The sequence below is a fragment of the Mytilus edulis genome, chromosome 1 (genome assembly GCF_963676685.1).
Source record: "Mytilus edulis chromosome 1, xbMytEdul2.2, whole genome shotgun sequence".
Lineage (NCBI taxonomy): Eukaryota > Metazoa > Mollusca > Bivalvia > Mytilida > Mytilidae > Mytilus > Mytilus edulis.
In genome coordinates, this window is record NC_092344.1 from 77,600,127 (window position 1) to 77,624,610 (window position 24,484).

At 31.4% G+C, this 24,484-nt stretch overlaps 1 protein-coding gene across 1 annotated transcript in view; it reads right to left on the bottom strand.

The window, feature by feature from the left end:
• The window catches only part of LOC139484126 (VWFA and cache domain-containing protein 1-like), a 29,206-nt gene extending 14,085 nt beyond the window's left edge, over positions 1-15,121 (bottom strand). Inside the window, exons 1-14 of the mRNA XM_071267883.1 lie at positions 15,116-15,121; positions 12,357-12,487; positions 11,694-11,859; positions 10,867-10,993; positions 10,279-10,349; positions 9,639-9,854; positions 8,976-9,156; positions 8,241-8,402; positions 7,363-7,526; positions 6,222-6,377; positions 5,557-5,664; positions 4,882-5,002; positions 1,281-1,368; positions 20-103 (exon numbers count right to left, since the gene is read on the bottom strand). Of these exons, the coding sequence (XP_071123984.1) occupies positions 20-103; positions 1,281-1,368; positions 4,882-5,002; positions 5,557-5,664; positions 6,222-6,377; positions 7,363-7,526; positions 8,241-8,402; positions 8,976-9,156; positions 9,639-9,854; positions 10,279-10,349; positions 10,867-10,993; positions 11,694-11,859; positions 12,357-12,487; positions 15,116-15,121 (1,781 nt within the window). The remainder of the gene's footprint in view (positions 1-19; positions 104-1,280; positions 1,369-4,881; positions 5,003-5,556; positions 5,665-6,221; positions 6,378-7,362; positions 7,527-8,240; positions 8,403-8,975; positions 9,157-9,638; positions 9,855-10,278; positions 10,350-10,866; positions 10,994-11,693; positions 11,860-12,356; positions 12,488-15,115) is intronic.
• Between the last annotated feature and the right edge of the window lie 9,363 nt (positions 15,122-24,484).

The window sequence follows — 24,484 nt, forward strand, 5'->3', positions numbered from 1 at the left end:
TATCTGAATGAATGATTACCATGTGTACTGAATGTGGTCAAATGTGTTGCTTAAGGCTACCCCTGGATACATTCTGAAGACTCCAGATGGTGAGCCAAAAAATCTGAAAAGTATAATGTTACAATATATAATGTGAGGGGATAAAAAGCTAAGTCGGATTTCAAATTTCAAGAAAAAAAATTGTGACAAAAAGTAGCAATTCAATAGGTATTTGCAAAATTCAATAAATTAACGTAAAAAAACAACCTTATAAATAGTCTATGTCGAAGATCTGTATCACCGAAACTTCAAAGCGAACGCTCGCTGTCGAATGAATCAGAACGACCATGAACTAAACACATATTAAATATTGTTTTCAAAGTATAGGGACTTTGAATTGGTAGACCCTACTGTCAGAGGTTGATTTTGCTGAGAAAATAACCATTTTGTTCTAAAGAAATGTGGTATGATGGCCATTGTGAAATCTTTCTACTGAAAATCCAAAGGACAATTGCAAACTTATTTGAACACTCATTGCTGAAAATGTTTTAAAATATATGTCATACAACATTGTTGATTTAAAACCGCGACATATAAAAGAGGGAAGAAAGATACCAGAGGGACAGTCAAACTCATAAATCGAAAATAAACTGACAACGCCATGGATAAAAATGATAAGGACAAATAGACAAACAATAGTAAAAATGACACAACATAGAAAACTAAAGAATAAACAACACGAACCCCAACAAAAACTAGGGGTGACCTTAGGTGCTCCGGAAGAGTAAGCAGATCCTGCTCTACATGTGACACCCGTCGTGTTGCTTATGAGATTAAAAATCCGGTAAATAGTCTAATTCGGTAGGTCACATTTATAAAAGGGAAGGAGATTGTAGTTACGACGTAAGGAACATATACGATATCATTTGTGAAACGGTTATTCCGTAACGGTCAACCAACTCGTGATGGCGTCCGTAAAATTTACGAAGAGATGATTTCAACTTCACCATCTTGATTTAATAGCGTCCTTGTGGGAATCAACCCTCTATCAAGAAAATCATAATAGGAAATGCAAGCACGGGAGTATCAATTGGGAGATATATACACCGTATGCAGATGCTGCTGGAATGTTGCTACTTAGAAATCGAAAGTTAACAATTGGACAGCTGAAATCATCATATAAGTGATTAGGTCCTCTGACACTAATAATAAACCGACACCCAATGACAGAAAACTCAAGTAATTCGTTAAGAATCTGCTGCTTTTGATGTACATACAATAGTTTTTTTTCTGATATTTACCTTTCTATAACTTTATTTTTAGAATTTCTCCAGTAGTCTGTCAAACTTTGAGTTTCAATCAAGGAATGCCATATCTCTTTTTTAAGCCCTATCAAATAAATAAGGAAAAAGTTTTGTAGAGTTTGTGGTGATTTGGTGTTAGATATATGGTCCTTGTTTAGTGAAAAAATATAAGTACAGTGATAATGGTCGTCTATAGTTTTCTATTTAGTGATTTCTGGATTTGTTTGTCTTTTCGTCGAATTTTGTACTTTTAAATGGCATCTACGACTCAAAGTTCTGAATACCTTTGAGGTATCATCTGCCTCCTTTCATAATCGTTTATCTCACTTTGCTGTCTCAATACTTGCTATCATAGTTTAGCGAGGAGCCATTGTTCATATTTATATATAGCTAGCGTTTTCAATTGTCAACAGAACATTTCATTTTAAATTCTTAATACCGGTCTTTCAATGGTAAAATTAATTGGGTTTTTAAATATTGTAAAAAGGTTTTCGCAATCAGAAGTCCTATTTTTGTTTCAGATCGCAAAAATCTTACTTTGTGAAGAGTTACACTAATTCAAACGTCTGATACATCGGAGATATAATAATAAAACATCCTTGAATTGTTGAAATTGTATCAGATTAATATTTCAACATACAACTATTTGAGCACCACACTTCAGTAACTCATATAAAACAGAATTATTCATACACAATCGTATCAATGACAAAAAGAAAAGACATCTTTGCGAATTTTCTAATTCCTTTTTTCGATATAGGAATGGTATCCTGTTACCAAATAGTCAATCTTTAAGTGGAGACTTGCATCTAGGATATCCAGATATACTTGAAATTATGAAACTACAAAGTATGATTTTTATTTGGATCTTTTTTTTTATATCAACACAGAATAACGACTACAAATGCATGTTGATTTTAGCTATCCCATTTTGAGTATCAATAAAAGCAACAGTAGTATACCGTTGTTCAAAACTTATAAATCCATGGATAAAAAACAAAATCGACGTAACAAACTAAAACTGAAGGAAACGCATTAAATATAAGAGGAGAACAACGACACAACATTAAAATGTAGCACACACAGAAACGGACTAAGCATTAGACAAAATCCTATGAGAATAATAAATATAACATCAAAACCAAATACATGAATTTGGGATAGATAAGTACATTTTACCTTGACACGTCTTATAGTAATGTGAATTCACACTCAAAAATAAGAGAAAACAAACGACACAACGGAAACACAACGGTAAAATGTAACACACACAGAAACGAACTATAATATAACAATGGCCCTATTCCTGACTTGGTACAGGACATTTTTAAAGGAAAAAATGGTGGGTTGAACCTGGTTTTGTGGCATGCCAAACCTTCCTCTTTTATGGCCATGTGAAATATAAAATTAAAATGACAACACAACATTACAGGACTACAATATAAATAAATAGGAGAACACAATTGACAAAGAAACACACGAATAATAGCTAACAAAAGGCAACAAGTTTAAAATTTTAATACGCCAGAAGTGCATTTTGTCCACACAAGACTTACTAGTGACGCCCAGATACAAAAGTTTGAAAGCCGAAACAAGTACAAAGTTGAACAGCATCGAAGACCAAAAGTTCAAAAAAGTTGTGCCAAAAACGGCCAGAGTTTTCTGTTAGGTACCAGAACATCCCTATTATTTAGAAGAATTTATACTTTTGCGAACAGTAAATTTTATAAAATGACTATACAAAAGATATTTGATAAAACTGAAGTATTAACTAATTACAGGAAACAACCGAAATACATTACATAACCCGACAAAATAGACACATCCGAATAAGTTAAAACCTCAACGCCAAGTGACGTCATATTTGAAATTGTAAAAAATGACCAAAAAAATGACATCACATTTGAATTTGTAAAACAGATCATCAAAAAATTAAAAATGACGTCACATTTGAATGAATAAGATAGAATTATGATTGATTTAAGATTATATGTGAACTAAATACTGATATAACATTTAATATCAATGCACATTTCAATACTTATTAATAGCAAACTAAGGTAGCAATTAACTATATTATATAGCTATGTCCAGTTTGTTTTGAATCTAACTTCAAACGTAAAACATCGTACAGATTACGTTGAACAAAATGAAATCTAACAAATGAAGGCGGTGATGTTTAGTCCCATTTTATGGCGTTCACATGTATCAATTAAAACGTTATACGCGTTTTTGTTTCATAACTCACAATTGACGTTTTTCGCGTTCTTAGATTTCTTTTTTTAATTTGACAGCGTGGGAATTCATATAGTGGGTAAAAGGTAAATCACAAAAATACTGAACTTCGAGGAAAAAACAAAACGGAAAACCTCTTATCAAATGGCAAAATCAAAAGCTCAAAGATATCAAACGAATGAATGTATGTAGAAAATGGTGGGTTGAACCTGATTGTATAGCTAGCTAAACCTCTCACTTGTATGACAGTCGCATCAAATTCCATTATATTGACAACGATGCGTGAACAAAACAGAGACATAATAGGTAAAAATGTCAAAAATAGGGATACAACAGTCAAAATTGTGTTATAAACTTTATCCCTATTAAAACCATCAAGTATGTAGCAAAGAAGCACAAAAAGGCATATATCAAATTTAACAACCTCATTCATTGCTTTTTTATTCTGACGTAGAATCGCGCGTATGACGTACATCAGTTGATAGGAAACATTTCTTATTTGTCACATTCATTTTCGAATCGTTTCCCTGAGAATTTGGCTTCTATCTTCATTTGTATATTTTTACTGGTTTTACGCGATTTAAACACCTATAAACTACTTTTGTTGACAAATTCATTGTTTTCGATGTTTATAAACATTGACTAAGCTTGGCGATTCTGGATAACATTGTGACAATTGTTTATTTATAACATGTACAAGTTTTTGTCTTCACATTCACTGTCACTTGAATGACAACAATGTTGAAAAGAGTATCTTCTATATAGAAAAAAAAAACAATGTCTAAAAGAGAGATAAAAGATTAAAAAAAACCATGACATAATCAAACATATGATTACTTCACACAAACTAACGATTGGACAACATGAACTACGTCAAAAACAAACTCAGGTGATTCTGAAAGGGAAGTAGGTTCTGTTCCAATATTTACACCGTCAACATACTAATTGGAATTAAAAATAAAAAAGTGATAAGTCGCACTTGGTAAAGTCTCAATCAAAAAGGAAGACGGGGTTGGGGTCACTTCAAGTAAAATTAAGAATAGAAACGTGAAATTTGTCAAAGAGAAAAGTAACCGACCTTAGAGCAGAAAATAGTCCAAGGCCACCAATAAGTCTTCAACACAGCGAGAAAATCCCGCATACGGAGGTATTAGTACATATCCATGGTCAACTGTGACACAGGTTTTATATAGTCAACTAAATGATAATTCCGTTCGTAAATCTCACAGGAATGACTTCAACTTACCATTTAGAACCGTTAGTGATAGTTTTCTTGTTGCTGACTTAAAGAATGAGAATTGAAATCATAACACAATTCTCATAGATTTCTATAAATTTCCAATTCAATGTGAGAGTAAATTACCTTCTTTAATAATGCTTGTATTATTTCTACCAGACAAAAAATTCGATATGGTTCCGATTTTAGATTGGGTTTCCTCTGTAAACTTATATACTTCTGAATCAACAAATACAGATGGCGAAAGCTGAAATTAAATTAAAGTCATCAATATCATCAAGCTGTAATGGTTGGTAATATGCACATGTATGCATGAAAATAAACAAAACAAAGATAACAGTAAATAAATCAACTCATCATAGATACCAGGACTAAACTTTATATATACGCCAGATGCGCGTTCCGTCTACAAATGTGTAGCGTCATCGGGCTTATCTCGTCTTTCATTTTACATCTTTCATCCCATTAGGTACTATTGTATACTTACTGACTGGGTATGAGTGGAATAGTAAGCTTATTGTTCCCGAGGTGCAACTATTGCCCTGAGGGGTAGCCGAGGGAAATAGTTATATCCGAGGGAACAATAAACTTATTTCTCCACAAATATCCAGTCAGTAAGTGTTTTATTATACTGAAAGAGACAACAGAAAATAAATATCGGGGCTAAATCAACTATCGTAATTTAAAAAGCAGAAACACAACCATACTGTTTTATATTAACTTCACATATATTCTGAATAGTAAGGCTACGTTATACACTGACGTCAACCCTAGTTAATCTGTTAGTATAATTACTGTTACCTTAACTGTTGTAGCAGCTGTTGTCACAATGTGACCATCTATAGAACATACTGGAAAGCTGTGACTGATATCTAATCTATGGTATGGTGCGTTTTTTATATCGATACCCTTAAATGAAAAATGAAAAATGATCATGTAAACGTCTTTGTAAATATAGAAATGACAATTGAATACAAAAGTGTTCTAGTTCTGGAACTTATAAACGGCATTCTGTACTACCATTGTGCACCATAGAAAAGATGATCTAAATCTGTTTATGTTGTGTATAAGTTTGGTTTTTTTTTATTCGTAAACAGTTTAAACGTATACACTTTCTGTATAAAACAACCGCATGTTCATATCCATCATCTTTCCCCATTGATACACTTTTGAAGATAAAAATTGGTATGAATTTTACTCACAAATTTATAACAATAAAACTATAAAATTGGGGAAACCTAATTTGACAAGATTCTATCTATTTTAAGTTATAACACCTTAAGTGTAAATACATCATAATTATTAACTGACATAAGCATATACATGTACATAAAAAAAATAGTTTACCAAAAATCTCAATTAAGCAAAAAAAACTTTAAAGAATTCCTAAATAGAGCTCAACCACTTTAAAAGTCAAAATCCAGATTTATCTGAATGGTGTATAGGTAACAGTGTATTATCATTACCGGTGGGATTGGCATCAGTTTTGGAATTTCACTATCTGAATGAAACATAACCATGACCATAACAAACTGTGTACCATCTAGATGTTGATACATAATAGTTGAATCTTGGAGTGGCATGTCTAAATTACTCATAAACGTACTCCTTCCAGGTTTTGTCTGCAATAATATATTTGATCAAAATTCGAAATATGTTTTACTGTTGTTTCTGTAGTAATCCAGTACATCATTGATTTTTAGTATATCTTTTAATACAAAGTCTTTGAGTATACTTTAAATAGAATAAAGCACTACATTCTTTGACTCTAGATAATAATACGTGCTTTTTGTGGTTTTTTTTGTAGTTTCTTTTCAAAATTGAATCAAAAATCGAATTTGAAATTGAAAAATCGTTAAAAGGTATCATTGACCTTGGTTATGATATAGATTTGGTTTTAGTATGTGGCAGGGTAAAATATTTTTGAAGGTGCAAATTCTCCTCCAAACCTTAGACAGTGGTGTAACAGTACAGTATAAGAACAAACTTGTGGAGATTTGTGTCATTGTCAATCAGACCACATCTTCTGAGCTCAAGTCATCCGATCGACACAATGCAAAACCACAACATAGACCGGATGTAATAGGGTAAACATCACTCACAATAAAAAAGACACAAAGTATAGACCTTAAAGTACAGAGCCATCCAAAAAAGTTACTGTATCTTAAACTAAAATATCAATCAGTACACAGACAACATTCGATGTCGATGGATTTTGGAATACAGATGTCATTACCATTCAGAGAAAACATGACATTGTGCAATGCCAAATTACAGGTATCGACATATAACAAACTCGTAAACGTGCATATGTATATGTGTATAACAATAATAAATAGTATGGTTTTAATTTACTTATAACACAATCTTTATTTATACCAATAAAAACAATATTCAAAGATCTAGTTACAGAATTGAATTGGTAACCTTTCAGAATAAGCTTATTCAAAGGAATGGTAAGTTTACCCGGATTGTCTCTATAAACAGCATCCCCGTAACAATTTGGATGTGCTATTCAGTTTGAAATAAATTTTCTTCTTGGTTTATTTTCAAAGCGATATAACACTCTTAACCAAGCTTTAAATAAAAGTACAATTTATTAGCTACCTTAGCAGGAAAAGATCCGATATGTCCTTCATTTGTAATCTTCTTAATTTGTTCTTGACTTAAATTTGGTTCCAGTGTTTGAATTGATGGGAAGATGTTATCATCTTCTTTAACATGTTTAGTGTTAGCTGGATCTTTCAGTTTCGGGTGAAGTAAAACATGCCCTGTGAAAAATAAACACAAACTCACTATGAATAATACATATGGTCAAAGTTATAAAGTTTTTAAAACCAACTGGAATTCGAATATTACAAAGCCTATATAACAGATTTTACATAGTTTTAAAGGATTACAATGTTTTTTTCAGTGCAACATAGTGCTGTAGTGTAAAATTTTGCTAGGGATTGCATGTTTAGGGGAAATTGCATCGATTAACATCATTAAATGAATTGAATAAATGTGTATTGTGAAAGAAAATATATAAAATAAATTACTTTAGAATTTTAGCTTTGGTTGATAACGTCCTTCTTATGAATAATTTTGGGATAAGTAATCCTTGTTTTTCCAAATCTAACTAGCTAGTCAGAAAATAGCAATATGTTAAAAATCAAGTGTACACATATGAATCTATCGAATTGGGAAGATTAAAGAACTTTCAATAGTTGCTTTGGTGTGAAATTGGTCTATGAGAAACTGACCTTATCTCATCACCTTATCAAAGTCTATTTTATATTAGATTCCCTAGAACAGAATGTATTGGTTTATCTATCTATTCTAATTTGGTATCTTTATTTTTTTTTTCATCTTTATCTTTATGAAAAAAAAAATCTTGTTGGATCTACAAAAAATGTTCTTTATAGATCTATAATCATGTCGGGTTGGCTTTTTTTTTTTGGGGGGGGGGGGATATATGAATTGATGGCACAAACAAATCTGACCATGTCTTTTCTCCAATAAAAATGCATAGCTGTGAACACCAAGCACAAAATCTTCTATTTCTGTAAACATTGTTTCCATGGAAACATCTATGGCAGCAGTTCCAGTTACTGAATTATTTGATGATTTATCAATCACAGGTACACTTATTGTCATTTTCAGACCTACAAAAGAAGTTGCATTCGCATCAGTAATTCAGTACAAACATGGAAATAACTCATACCAATTTAATATTGATGTTGTAGATCAATCATAATGCTTTATATAAATATCATCTAATAGTTCGATTTCAAAATTTGAAATGTGTCTTTGAAGTAACCCTCATAATATAAAATATAGATTAAAAGTTGAAGACGTCAAATGGACAATTCACAAAAAGCATTAAATACAAATGTGTCTAAACAAAAGAGGCAATGTTGTTTTACGTCAGTTTTGTAAAAGAACCCAATATTCCTCAATTTTTCATGATTAATCGTGTTTGATTCTGCAAACCAAATCAAATGCATTCACTTGGGTTATCGATCTGTAAATAAGTAACTATGGTAAACAATTCGTGTGGTGTGTATAAGCTTTTAATTTTGTCATTTGTTTAAGGACTTTCCGTTTTGAATTTTCCCTGGAGTTCGGTGTTTTTGCTATTTCCTTTATACATTATTTTATAATGAACTACAATAATTTTGCATTAAAACGTTCGTTTTACATTAATTTTGGACTTGATATGGTGTTTACGTTTATACCTAAGTTGTCTTCAATAACAGGAGCTATGACTGAATATTCTTTGTCAGTGTTTGTAGTGACTGGTAAACTCGATGTGAACTCTCTTGCAACACCTGTAGGAAAACCTTTTAAATCAGGAAAGAAATGAACTATTCCATTTTGATTACTGACTCCTGTTGGTCTTATTGATATATTCAAGCCCTGCAAGTTAAAAAATATTGTATTTTATTGAATACTAATCTACAGCATTTTAAAATCAACGTTAGCTAACATTTTTTTCAAATATCTGGTAGCACGTTACCATGAATTATGGTTATTTCCATATCTACTTGCTTTTGTAATTTTAAAACCACTGACAATGAGTTATGGATATAAGAAATAATATAGAACATTTACGAAAAAAAAAATGAATCAAATAAAAAAGTACAACACATTGTAAATTTCGTGCGTCAGAAGTGTTTCTCTAGATTAAACGTCATCAGGAAGGATCACAATCAAATATTTGAAAGTCAATGATGTATAATTACCAAATCAGTTGAAGATCTATATGACCAGAAAGTACCTAAACATGAAAGCAATACGTTTGATATAAATTTGTGACGTAAATCATTATCTACGTTGAATTTCAAAACTGCATTTTGCTCATCAACTCACTTTCTTGATAAAAATGCAAAAAAACTTACTACAGGCCAGTTTGGTACATGCTGTTCTGCAATGTTCGTGAGAATATGTTTTACTTGTTCAGTACTGGGCTCAAGTGAAAACACAACATGTGAAATGCTCCTACCAACAGCTTTCTGGTGATTTTCTATCATTGTAAACAGTTTTGTTGTGTTAACTGTCGGTGTTTTGCCATCGGTAATTAATATAACTATGTCTGATACAGATGTGGGATTATTCTGAAATTGACAAAAATGTGAAAATTGCATAACCTAGATTAATACTAAAATAAGGCGGTGGGTCAACGACTGTTAACATTAGCTCTAACCATGCATGTCATTTCTGTTTATTATCATTTTCTTTATATTAATTCAGGATAAATTGTTCGTATTAACGTTGATACAATGTCAATTAACTAAGATCACGAATAAGCTACCGATTGGTTTTGTCTACTTTGGTCGAAATTTTGGCTGATTTTTGTTTTGTTAGAACTGGTTTTGAAAGAAAAACCCCTTACAATATATTTACAAAGGAGAGACAAGGTCACAACAAAAAATCGTTGAAGAAAAGTCAAAGGCATTTTAAAATTATTTACGAACATTGAAAATGTAGTAAAAAATCACATATGCTTATTGACCAAAAAATTCTCATTACATTGACTACCTGTTTGTCCAAGTTCTCTCTTTCTAATAATTTGTATGCAGCTTCCAATCCAACGCTGTAATCTGAGACTCCTGAATAAAAATTACAACTTAAATTTATAAAAATGATATAAAAGATAAACATTGCCGGTATTATAAAAACAGATGAATTACAAGATTCATTACATATTCGCGCAAAAATCATTACGCAAACGTAAAATATTGTAAATTCCAACATACACGCAAGCGAGAGGTTTATCTAGCTATAAAAACCAGGTTAAATCCACATTGTCTACATAAGGAAATGCATGTACCAAGTAAGGAATATGAAAGTTATTTCAATTTCCATTCGTTAGATGTGTTTGGGCTTATGATTTTGGCATTTTGTAAAAGACTTTCCGTTTTGAATTTCCCTTGGAGCTCGGAATTTTTGCTCCATTGCGTTTTATGTATTGCGGTTAATTATCAACAGTAAAGCATGAATATTGAAATGAGAAAAAAATACTTTAAATTCTAAAGGAGTATTGTGTAATCTCAGTCGGTCTTTATAATATCCGACAAACAAATTGTGCATTCTCTGAGAAAGATTTATATACATATCAATATTTACCTCCAGATTTTCCCATAGTTGTTACAAATTCAGATAGGATATCTTTATTTCTTTGATTAGCGATGAATAACTTATTATTACAAACTTTTGTCATCTGAGCTGTTTCATTGAAAGCAATAATGTTAACCTGCAAAATGGTTTGGCAAATGAGAAAAAAGAAAGGCTGATAAACTGAAAGTGTTAATGTCAAAAACATTTTAGCAATAACTATATAAAAATTAACGTTATTGATATATAGATAAAGAGCATAACAGTTTGCACGAATAAGGAACACGAACACAATGAGACACCAATAGTGTTGATTACTTTGTTTGGTGGACCTCATAATTCTAATATCTTGTAATGCTTTCATACGACTTGGGTTATTTGTTTTAGATAGAAATTGAAAGCATATGACAAATTCAAATAATTCGTCTTTTAGCCAATAAATCAGTTGATCATCAGCTGTATGGACAGTTATTAATTGTTGAATAAAGGTAATTTTTGTGCCATGTACCATCTAGCAATCAAAAAACTCAACCCCAATGTTTTCGTAACAATTGTGTATATATATGCTGTAAGGTCGACTGAAGTTATATACATTGAAAGGCTAATAATGTGATACAATAGCATAATTTAAGTACACTCCAGTCAACAATTTGGTTTCATCTTTTAAGTCATTGCATTTCGTAAACATAACATAAAATGGACGAATGAATGAACTTAAACGTGAATGAATGCATTCTAATAATCTTATATAGTTTCAAAATACTAGTATTTGCATATTAATATATTAAAAACAGTACGTTTTAAAATATATTTTGTGTGATTTTTCTTATCTTACGTACCTTATCATTAGGTGTTAGCGTATGTAAAGTTTCTTTGACAGCTTCTATAACAATTTCACTAAATTTTCTCCCCTGACTATCGACAGTTCTTTCTGTGTTTGATCCTACATCGTATACAACAACAAGGTTTTTTTCTGTTTTAAGATGTTTTACAGCAAACCAGTCTCTGAAATAAACATCAGTAGTTTGATTCAACATTTCATTCTTGTCTTTCTTGGTTTTATTTTTAACCAAAGTATTTAAGCGATGTGTAATACTTCTAGATTTCCCATGATTGTATCACAATTAATAAATAGCAAAGTTTGTCTTAGTTATAAATATATACCAAGAACGACACAGTGTTCTTACATTCATTTCCGCAATTGCACTGCTTTAAGTTTTAAAACATTTTACAAAATGGCTGTTTTCTAACGTATTATTTTTCGGATAATATAACTAATGATTGCTTTTAAATAAAAGTAATAAAAATATCAAAAAACAGTTTTCAAAATTGACACTTTTATTATGTTTTTGATTACCTAATAAGAACAAATTTTGATTTGTATTAATCATAATCAAAACAGACCTTCCAAATGGTACTCCTGGTTCAAATCACTATTAAAACCGTTTTAACTTGAGTCGACCAACAGACATTTGGAACAAAAATACTGCGATTATACTTACTCTGTTAATGGACTGATAATATTTCCATTCTTGTCACATTGATGACTGTTACTGTCAGGATATTCAACAAAATCTCCATCTAGATCAGCATAGTACTGCCATAGTACACTGGGTACTGTTTGGTAGTTATCCTAAAAATCAGTAAAACAAAATTTTCAGAGATTTCGACCAGCCGCTATTCCTTGCCATGATGCACATTATTTTGTTCTGTAGTTATAAAAGGTTTATTAAAGAATGTGTTTGTTTGGTTTAAATAAAATTACAAGATGTTGACAATTCTAAGGTTTCCATTCGATGAATTCGACTACCTAGGGTGATAATAGAAGAAATAACCTCTTGCCAACATGCATGCATAAACTATAACATCAATCTATTTAGTGACAGTTCATCATCCATAGTGTTTGCTATGTGGGTTTTGGTCATTGTTGAAGGCCTTACGGTTCCTGTTATTGTTCACATTATTGTCATTAGTCTTTATGATAAGTTGTGTCATTGGCAATCATTGTTTTTATTTAATTTGAACCGGACGTAGGTATTGTAAATGAAAATACTGCAAATCTAAATACATTTTAATATAAATCATTCAAAGCATTATCAAATAAACTTCACAAAATGTGCAGGCATTTTGAATATTTATCTAAAAAAGGGTCACTTCCCATGTTATTTATTTCTCTTACAGAGACAAGGTCGTAAAACTTTAATGAAAACAAGTAGAACTTAAATTAATAACAGTCATGTATTACCTAATAGATCAAAACTAGGGTGTTTTTAGCCATTAAGAAGCATTTATAAACTGATTTAATGCCAAGAAATGTGACATTGATAATGTTTTCAAAAGTTTACCCTCGTTTTACACATATGTTATTATACATGAATTCTATTAAAATATCGGCTAAATTTTGATAAAATACCCTTCTTGCGAAACAAATACAATATTGTTAAACAAGTGCACCTGATTAATACGGAAGCGTATTGAGGACATAGTAAAATAAAATTGGCAGTGAACTTTGTTTTCAAAGTTGAAAATTTAACATTTCAAATCTTAAAATTTCGTCTTCAACTCGAAATTCTAACTTTTTCAAATCTCGAAATTTTTACTTAAACTAAAAATTTTAATTTTTTTAAATCTTAAAATTTTAATTTTCTAAAATCTTCAAATTTCGACTTTTAAAAAAATCTAACTTTTTACTTTTAAACACTCGAAATTTCGTTTTTATAAATAGTCGAAATTTCGACTTTAGACTAAAAAAAGATCAAATCTCAAAATTTTTACTTCCTAAAATCTTAAAATTTCGACTTAATGTTGAAATTCAGAGTTTGAGAAAACTCGAAATTTGTAGTTTAAGAAAAGTCGAAATTTCAACTTTAAAATCTCATAATTTCAACTTTTAAAATCTCGAAATTTCCTCAGTATTTATACGTTTGTGATTATCACATTCAAGGTCATTTATATCAGCAAGCGGAGAGCCATATACATCATTTATTACATGCTGCAGATGCATGTTTGTCAGTCAGCAGTTCTATATTTATAAACCTAGCACAAAATGTAAACACTTAACTAAAAAAAAAAAAACATACGGGGTTCAGTATGCATATACTTTAAGAATATTTTAAAATTTGAATATTATTCTCAATGTATAACAGTAGCTAGTGTATATATCAATATTGTTTAGAAATTATCTGTATAGCAGTTTGTCTAAAACTGGATTACAGTGATGGGCAATACTGGATGGTAATAAAAGTTTTGAAATGATTACAAGTGTTCAATGTTTCAAATATTTGTAATGTCGGCATATGTTGCAATAACCGCAATTTCCTATAAAAACGTGGATATCGGATACATGTATACGATCAACATCATGAAATATCTTTCAATTGAAATTTTGTTTCTTACTTCATTAAAATAACTGAATGGCGAAAAAAAAATTGTTCACCGCAGAATTACAGTAAAATTATAAAGCGTTTAAAAATAGCGTTGAAAGAAGATATGCCTTTCGTTAATACAAGAAACATTTTGTAAAGTAGTCAGCTGAATCATATAGTCATGCTAAAAATATTTGTGTTCGTGTTTATTGATGTAAAAATCAACATTGTACACCAGTCTTCTCCTAAATATGTTACTGTGATGTGAAGTTTAACCTTAGAAGCCCCTGAACAATAGCCGTTATCGCAAATAGATCCCTGTTAATACACATACTATAAAAACTTCGACTTTCAACGCTTTAAGCATGATATACAACCAGAAAGAATCAAGATAAGTGTATGTGTCGCCTTTAAGTCCAACATCTTATGTACTAATTGATCATCGTGATTTTAAAATGTTTTTCCTACGTAAAGTTTTGACCATTGGAATTGCCAAGCTTTTGTTAACACTAATTCTGCTGATCGACTTGATTAAACAAGAATTGATATTAAACCTGTGTTTCAAATGAAACCAAATTCCATTGTCATGAGGAAATTCCTTTACTATTACTATCTTTACCGTCCATGATGTATATATAAGTGTCTGGATTGAAAAAGAGGGATCCTTCGTTTCTCTATTCTTTATTTTCTTATACCATTTTTCATTATTTTATACGACCCCATTTTTCCCTATTCTTTATGATTTAGAACCCCATTTTTCTCTATCTTTATGATTTAGAACCCCACTATTCTCTATTCTTTATATTTGAGAACTCCATTATTTCTTTTTATTTTGTTTGGCCCTTTATTCTGTTCTTTTTGTTCATTTTACTCTATCCTGTAAGCCCATTACATACCCTCATGTATTATTTGATAGATATTCTGGGATGGACGATTTTCAATTCGGTTCAAACATGATTAGATTTCCTCCTATTCTTTCTTAGTTTTTGTGATCTTTGCAAATGTTTCAATTTTGGCATGCCGGGCCTATTATTGCTGACTATATAGTATGGGGTCTGTTTATTGTTGAATTTCGTACGGGAATATATATGTGCCTTTATACACAAAATGTTGACTATGGTGGACAGATGTCTCATTGGCAATTTTCACATTCATGTTTATATTGCCTGTTGTACTTAACATTAATGTTTAAGTTGATTGTTGTACTATTCATCAATGTTTCTGTTGGCTGTTAAAATAAACATCAATGTCTATGCTAGATATTAACGTTAATGTTTACTTTTATATTATACATTGATATTTGTCTTGACTGTTGTTATTGACATTTATTTTTTTTTATTTTGACTGTTGAAGTCTGCTGTACTTAATATTAATGTTAATGTTAACTGCTGCACTAAATACTAAATATCAATGTTTATGTTGATTGTTGTATTATGCATCAATGTTAATGTTGGCTGTTGTATTATGCATCATTTTTAATGTTGGCTGTTGAACTAAACATCCTGATGAACTAATTAATCCTCGTCTAGACCTTAGTGTTACTGTTGACATTTGTTTTGAACATCGACGTTTCTGTTGGCTGTTAAACTAAACACCAATGTCTATGCTGACTCTTGTTCTAGGCATAAGTGTTTGGTTTGAACATAGATGTGTTTGCTGACTGTTCTGTTAGATATTTCTGTGTGTGTTGACTGTTGAACTAACTTAAAATATTGATGTTAATGTTGTACTAAACATTTATGTTCCTGCTGTTCTTTTTTTCTAGACAATTGTGTGTATGTTTGACTTTTGCAATAAACATTGATTATCATTGGTGTTAATGTTAGTCAAAGATGTTTTAAGTGCTGTACGAAACATCAATATGTATGTTGACTGTTGAACTATTCATTTAAACTTATGTTGACTGCTGTATTAGGAATTGGTGTTTTTGTTGACTGCTGTACTATTCATTAATGGGACTCAAGCTGTTTTCTTGGTTTTGTGATATAGGGAAAACCAGGGGAAGGGGAGATGGAAACAGAACGTAATTTAATGACAGATTGCAACCAATAAGAAAAAGTAAACAGAAAACTATGAAATTTTGTTCATGTTCTATATTACTGTTTAGATGGTATCACATGTACATAAGACACTCAACAAATGAGTAGAGTAGTTTGTATACATGGAATAGTACTGCGTATTGCTGACAATTATATTTGTTGTCAATCAACAGTTTACTTATTTGAAAAAAAATTAACGCATTACATAACATTTTCATTCTACTTGACAAATAATACTAAGATTTGACAAATTACATCAATTTAAACTAACCTTGAATACTGGAAATAACTTTTCACTATCAATTTGTGATATTGAAGTTGAATTTCTGGAACCAATACATAATAAATTTTTGTTAACGTCTTGTCGGAGCCGTCCTTCGTATAACATTCCAGGAACAGGCCCGCTTTTACAACACCTTGCAATTTTAATTCCTTGATTTAGTTTTGTTTTTGTCTCAGCTGAAGTTTTGATTTTAAATACAGCTGTTTTCACTTGGAAAAATCTTTCTCCAATTTTTTGACACATGTCCTGAAAAACTTCATTTTGTATGTCTTTCGCCAGAGTTTTGCTAACCTTGGTCCGTCTATGATTTGAAATGTCCCGTTGTATCATTTGTGGTGATAGAACATCATTAGAGAATGTCATCAGAGTCTTTGAAAAATTGGGAATCCAAGTATTTTTCACAACGTCTGGATCTAATTTTACTCCAAGTGATAAATCAGTCTCAATAATTAAAACTAGATACAAAATACAATGAATTATAATTTGATAGTATTTCGCCATATTTTAGCTGTTATAAGATTATGTCATATTCATTAATAAAGATAATCCCAAACTTCTATTCCTCCTCTTTACTTTACTATATGTACACATAGTTATTCTAATCATTAGTCTCCTGGCAAAACCTCAATTTAAAATAAATACTGATTAAAGAATTTCTTTAAAAGTTATCATTTAACTATTTATCAAATATGTAACAAGTCAAAATAATACAATTGTCGTGTATAGTCGAGGCATAGGTATTCACAAGTCACGGTTTCTATTATGATCATATTTTATTACACTGATTATCTGTTCTTTATATTCGCATAGGGTAACACGGAGACGGTCACGCGCTCTGTATAGATACACGACAATGAGTAGTCACCAATGTTGCCGAACTCCTAAACAGTGGGGACATAATGCTACGCTTCTTTACAGAGAAAAGGGAATATGTATTGAGTTTGTAGCGTTGCAGGATAATTTTCTGACTTAAAATTCACCACCAGTTACGGTTTCTGCACAGAAAAGTTTCGATACTATGACCGTAGGGATGATACAGATTATGGCGGACAGACGAGAGTGGATACATCTAGCAGCACGATGTCGAACGCTGACAATGAATCGAAACCACTTGTGGAGGGTTATTCTCTAGCATACCATAGAACTGTTTGCCAAGTAACCATTGCAAGAGCTATGACACTGACAATGAAAAATTATCGAAAAAACTTTGATACTCCCAGATGTATAACCGTTTAAAAACTTATTTGAACCACCCGTCATTTGTGATCTTACATTACCAATGTTTATATATGTTTTTCCGATCTTTTTTTATATTTCTTTGGTTATCTTAGGTTAAGTTTCGAGTATATCGATAAAGTTTAATCTAAAATGGTTTTCCCCCTTTTAATTACTGAATAAGTACCATTTACTTTAGATAAGCAGAAAAAACTAACAATGGAATGATTTAACATACGAAATATTTCAAACTTTAATATGGATGAAACCACGTCGAAAGAGCTAGTACCCAAGAATTCAGTAATAATAGTCCTGAACTGTGTACATGCCAAGAAATTGCCTCCGTTGAAATTCTGCAAACACCCCATAGAGCAAATTACAAGGATGATTCATATTGACCATTTGGTATATGGCTGTGTTCTAAGCGACACGTACATGAAGGTCATAAATTAATTTGTTGGATGAAATCAAATCTTTAACTACTAATGGGTGACGTAGGAGGTCGACCGGAATTTTTAGCGAGGATTTCTTGGCATGTAACAGATAGAAAACAAAACTCAGGGTTAGAATGCATAGAACAAAAAAAGGGGCAGTGGCAAATATTTCATGTATATTTTGAACACAGAGAGAATTACCCCGGCACCCTTTGCCTTTTTCTTATTTGTGCCTTCGGACTTTATGTTTTGAATTGTAGTTTCACTTTCCATATTCGGTATTTATTCTAATGTAAGCTCCACGTGGTAAAAATCACGTGATGCAGGAATATAGTATCTTGGAGTTTTAGGCTATTTCTTTCTTTTCGGGCGTATACTCCAAGCAATTAACATGCATGTGTATAACGGCACTGTAGATTTTCGTATTAAATAAAGAAAGTTGCCGGTCCGGTACATGAACAAATTGGTTAGAAAGCAAGTTTTTAATTTTAATTAGATTGGAAAGCTTAATTCGAGGGTTGAAAATAGAGAGAACAAAAAAAAGGGGGGGAGGTGTTCCACAGGGAATATTTTTTATCTTATGAACTCTACATTTGAAAGGTTTATTATTATTTTTATTTAATTAAAAGAGAAAATCAAATGTAAAACAAATTGTGAATGGTCTTTCTACCTTTCTCCCGACTTGATCATAATCTAAAATACCCTCAGCATTAAAAGTGCCTTTCCAAAAAGTTTTGTTTTTTCAGTCTGCAGTGGTCTGTCTGTGTTTGTTTTTTTTTTGTGGGTGTTATTGGCTTGAATTGTCAGTTTTGAAAAAAATTTGAGTGTACCAGCTGGGTGGGTGTATAATTATAGCTTGCGATGTGCGATTTTGCGATTAGTTGAGACCATGCGGCGACCTTTAGTTGTATCCTATTGTCTTGCTGGATAAGTGCCTCATTGTCAATCATACCAAATCGACTTATTTTAATATATAATCTCCAGGCATCCAACGCGGATAAAGAACACATAAGTCGACAGTCAAGTGCAAGACAATCACCAGGAACAAGTTTCCATATATGTTATAATGCAAAAGAAATTTACACTTCACAACCACCCCGGCAAACGCAAAATAAATATAGTTGACATAATGTTCAAAATATCTGAGAAACAGCAACAACAACTTTTTAACTCTGTTCCACGCTAGTCTTTGGAGACATGTACTTCATGTACTTGAAACAGCAGTTTGAAGAATTGAAATAATCATAATAGGTGTTATTAATCTTTATCTTTTATTTAAAGTAAATTCAATCAACAAAGCCATGATGTAGCCAAAAAAAGAAAATAAACACAAATGATTATAAAAAAAATAAATGTGTTTTTATGAAAGTTCCATGCAGAGTTCCATCTGCCTTTTTCTTATAACTCTGTCTTTGAAACTTTGGTTGTAAAAGGTTATATCGATAAAATTATTCTTTTAAATTTGATTTATAATACCTAAATAAGAGTATCTGTGTTTACGGGTTTTCCTTAAAACTGGTATCTTTATCTTAACTTTGATTTATTTTTTTTGCAATTCTTCATATCTTGACGATATCTGTACTTGCTTGAATTCAATTTTTGCTGTTTGCTGCTGCCTTTATTTCAATGTCATCTAAATAATGTGCAATCAAATTCTAAATTCTTTATCTTCTTTCTTAAAATAACATTTACTTTAATAATCCTAAAACCAAGTCATAAATTATGAATCCAAGGGGGCATATTTTATCTTCTGTCGACTTTCAATTCAGTTGAAAATTTCCCAATCCCAACCACTTAAATTTGTGATTAATTTATCAAGTATTATTCATTGAAAATCTATAAATTTTAAGCGTATCATTTATTCGGTTTATTTATTTGTATACAGGGTAAACAATTTCTCACATAAACAAATATGGTGGTATGAAACACTTAAACGAAAGCACGAAACGACTCTACACTTTCAAATAAATTTCAAAATTTGATGGAAAATAATTGTTTTTTGTTTAATACCTCTAGTTCTAGTAGAATCTATCATCGGAATGAATTAAGGAATTGCGTATATTCCAAATACAAGTTTCTATATTTATCCCTTGCACTTCAACTATACTTATATCCTCATTATATAAAATCTATTAATTTTCATTTATGTGGCACCTAATGGCAAACGATATAATTCAAAATAGAAATCAGAGAAGGTGCACATTCTAGCATTGACCATAATCGCTCATCGAATTAATATCAATATAAGCTGGGTTCAAGAAAAAAATTAATCAAGGATGCTAGATATAGTTACAAAGAGTTTGGGAGGCTAAACAATTAAGAGACTAAATAATATAGAGGAGAATGACACTCTCTTGTTATGTGGCTTGCAGTGGGTAAACTACTAAAGAGGGGATGTGGGATATAGGGAGTAAAAAGTGGAATCTCGGGGAATATGGAAAGATGAGAAAAAAATTTAAAAAAGGGAATTGGAAAATTGGCATCCCGTGTCTCTCTCACAAGATAAAAAGTGTAGAAACAACAGTCTAAGGTCAACTCCACCGAACGGAAAAACTTAGTTTTACACTTACAGCCAAATTTCGCTTGAATTTGTTTCAATGGCGGGATCAAAACCATAGTCGTTTTATACTCAAATATATGTTTAGACATGATTTCATATTACTGTAAAATGAAATGGAAATCGTGATTATCGCTATATTACGAAATTTTCCTTTGATTTTGCTGACTGTTAATTTTCCTTCTCAGCGGAGTCGATTGATATGAAAAATTATCGCTGGAATCTATATATAAGGAATATAAGAGGGCACGTGTTGTTGTCAATATGTAAATAGCGATAAACAGATTATCATTGGTCTTCTCAATTCGATTGCTTTTTCTCACTTTCGCCGTTCCGGCTTAACCGAGAATCTCGTTGAGATGATCCACGATAATCTATATAACTATACATGTTGTGGTTGATGGCTATTAACATAAAATAGCAAATTTCTTTTAAAAAAAATGTTTTGAACACAGGCACTTGTCTCAGAATTTTTTTCTTCTATATACTTTAATATTTAAAGGTATATTAGGGGGGAACTGAGACAAGTGCTTGTGGTTTTGAAGGACATTTATAACCATTTATAACCAAAATGCAAAAAAAATGCATATGAAGGCCTGAAAGTATATTTCTGTTTTGGTTAAGGATGTCCTTCTCATAAATATATTTTGATGAATGTTCTTCTCATAATTATTTTTGAATAAATACCAAACAATTTGCAAATCGTCTAAACTCGGGTATTTATAGTTTTGGTCATCAGTTTAAACAGAAACCATATTATTAATATTGCCAAAACCTGATCTTACATACAAGTAAGGATTGAAAGACTTTAAAAGAAGGACCTAATGTGAAAGTGGACCAATTGCTTCATATTCGTACCGGTCTTAAGTAATGAGGTCAGTAATAGACATAATATTCAGATTAATTAATTGACTAATACCTACGTCCAGCGACAACAATTACCTGCATATTTAGGACATCAACTAAGAATGAATAAAGCATGTTTGTACTGAAGATTAAACCGAAGTTTAAAAGTGCAACATTGCTGCAGTCCTATTTTCGAAGGAGGCTATCGGAGGAGATAAAAACACCTTGCAATCCTTAATTCTATAAATAATATTGCTGTAACCCAAAACCTATCCTTCCCATGAGGCATTAAACATTTAAGTTTGCTGATATTTTGATGCAAGTTTAAATAAACACAACAAAAACAAAAGTTTGCCAAATTTCAGTATATAAGTTACTGTAACTAATGTGACCTTAACATTGAACCAAATAATTCTAAATTAAAGTGTTGATCATCATCACAATGGGCATTACGGTCCTACTAAAAAGCGCCCGGGAGCGCCCGAGAGCGCCCGGGTAAAGAAAAAGCGCCCGGAGAAGAAAATTATAATAAAATAATATTTTATAACAATATTTTTTTTCCTGAAAAAAATAATCATTGCTTGTTTTTTCCTTAATCTAAATGGGGATATGTACGATGCTACATCTAAAGTGACTGCGTTGTAAATGTTGCACTTTTACATTTTGATTTTGATTTCAAAATGGTATATAAGTAAGTAAATAAATATAAATAAAAGTATTTACAAGAATCGTGAACGATATTGTCCTCGATTAAAACGTATATTTTGTTATTTAAAAATAATCAGTGCCCGAGGTGTTATATTTTCGCAACTACATGCATTGTGAACACTTTTTTATGCAGATACTGATACAGATTTATTATATCTTTTTATATATATACTTCATGAGTATAAAACTTATACTGTTTCAATGGATTTGCTTATCAGGGTTTTAATGCTAAGTTTTAAATTTAAACCAAACTCCTGCTCTTTGTCCCCTTGTTTTAACTACGGTACATGTACAGTACTGCTTTATTTGCTGATTTATAATGTGTAACTCTTTTAATTTTGTTTAAATTAATATTTTTCAGTGAAATTTAAGTTGTTTTTTTACATTTTTCATTTTGATATCGTTTTTGAAAAACATGTCTTTTGATGTCTTGCATTTTATAAATCTTCCGCATGAACTGTGATCCATTATAATATTATCAGTCTCTCGAAACAGTAGTATTCATATATTATTGTTAAAATTGAAACATTCATACTTGTTATTGTGCTTTATTACAAATGTCTATTATCTGAATTTGCAAAATACTTGCCTAGAATTAAAAAAAAAAATGTTCATAACTTATTTCATCGACACAAAATTGTCTCGTACCAATAAAATATTTTTTATATTTTCCCATGGCGCCTTTTCTTTTCTCCGAGCGCTATATTTTCTTCCCCGGGCGCTTTTTCTTTTCCCCGGACGCTTTTTCTTCACCCGGGCGCATTTTAGTAGGACCCGAAAATATCAATATTGCCAAAAAAAGCGAATTTAAAAATCATACCAATGAATTTCCTCGGACATGTTCTGAATAAAGAAAGATAACTCAAAGATATTTTAATGAACAGTAGTTGTCGTCTGTTTATGTAGTTCATACGTGTTTCTCGTTTCTCGTTTTTATATTTACATTAGACCGTTGGTTTTCCCGTTTGAATGGTTTTACACTAGTAATTTTGGGGGCCCTTTAGCTTGCTGTTCAGTTTGAGCCAAGGCTCCGTGTTGAAGGCCGTACCTTGACCTATAATGGTTTACTTTTATGAATTGTTACTTGGATGGAGAGTTGTCTCATTGGCACTCATACCACATCTTCCTATATCTATGTCTTTATTCAGATGTCGTTGTCTTTGGAATTTAATGCGACGGTCATACAAGTGAGAGGTTTTGCTAGCTTTGAAACCAGGTTTAATCCACCATTTTCTACATAAGAAAATGCCTGACCAAGTCTGGAATATGACAGTTGTTATACATTCGTTTGGTGTGTTTGAGCTTTTGAGTTTGCCATTTGATAAGGGACTCTCCTTTTTGAATTTTCATGGGAGTTCAGTATTTTTGTGATTTTACTTTTCACACAATCGTGTGGTGCGAGTATCGTTTATATATATTCGAGGCTAGCAAATAGTTACTGAAAGATGTTCGTTTTCATTGCCTGAGTGTGCATATTTACAGTGAGAATCTGAGATTGTTCAATGTTGTTGCTCTGGGAGTCTTTTTTTTGTTGGTTGCAATGTTTCTCAATATTTCTATTGTTTCAAATTATTTTGCAGTGAGATATTTCAAACGCCTTACCGTAATTTTGTCATGTTAAACATTCATGAACGTTTCATATTTTCTCTGTTCTTACCATTTAAGATAACTTCTTTCTTTCCCACTGAAATTGTTTATCTTTCGGATAACAATACAAGTTTTACCCATTAAACATCCGCGTACACTGAGGGAATCATCAGACAACAATATATAAATGAATTTGCATTAAAATAATTGAGCTTTATTTGTCAGTCTGCACTTAGTCTTAGGATGAAAATTCGTATCAGTGCAAAAATTACAGCACAATAAAAGCTTGTATGTGCCTATCCCAAGTCATCCTGTAATTCAGTGGTTGTTGTGTGTTGCTTATTTGTATTAGGCCTTTAATTTCTCGTTTGAATTGTTTTACTTTTGTAATTTCGTGGCCTTTTATAACTGACTATGAGGTATGGGCTGTGCTTATTCTTGAAGACCGTACGGTGATTTCCGTATTGTGGAGAGTTTTCTCATTGGCAAACATTTCACGTCATTTTTTTGTCTTTTTATATCATGCAAAAGCAGAGCTTTGCTATATTACACGTTCATGTTGCCAACTACTAGTATATTCTTTAAATAAAGAAACA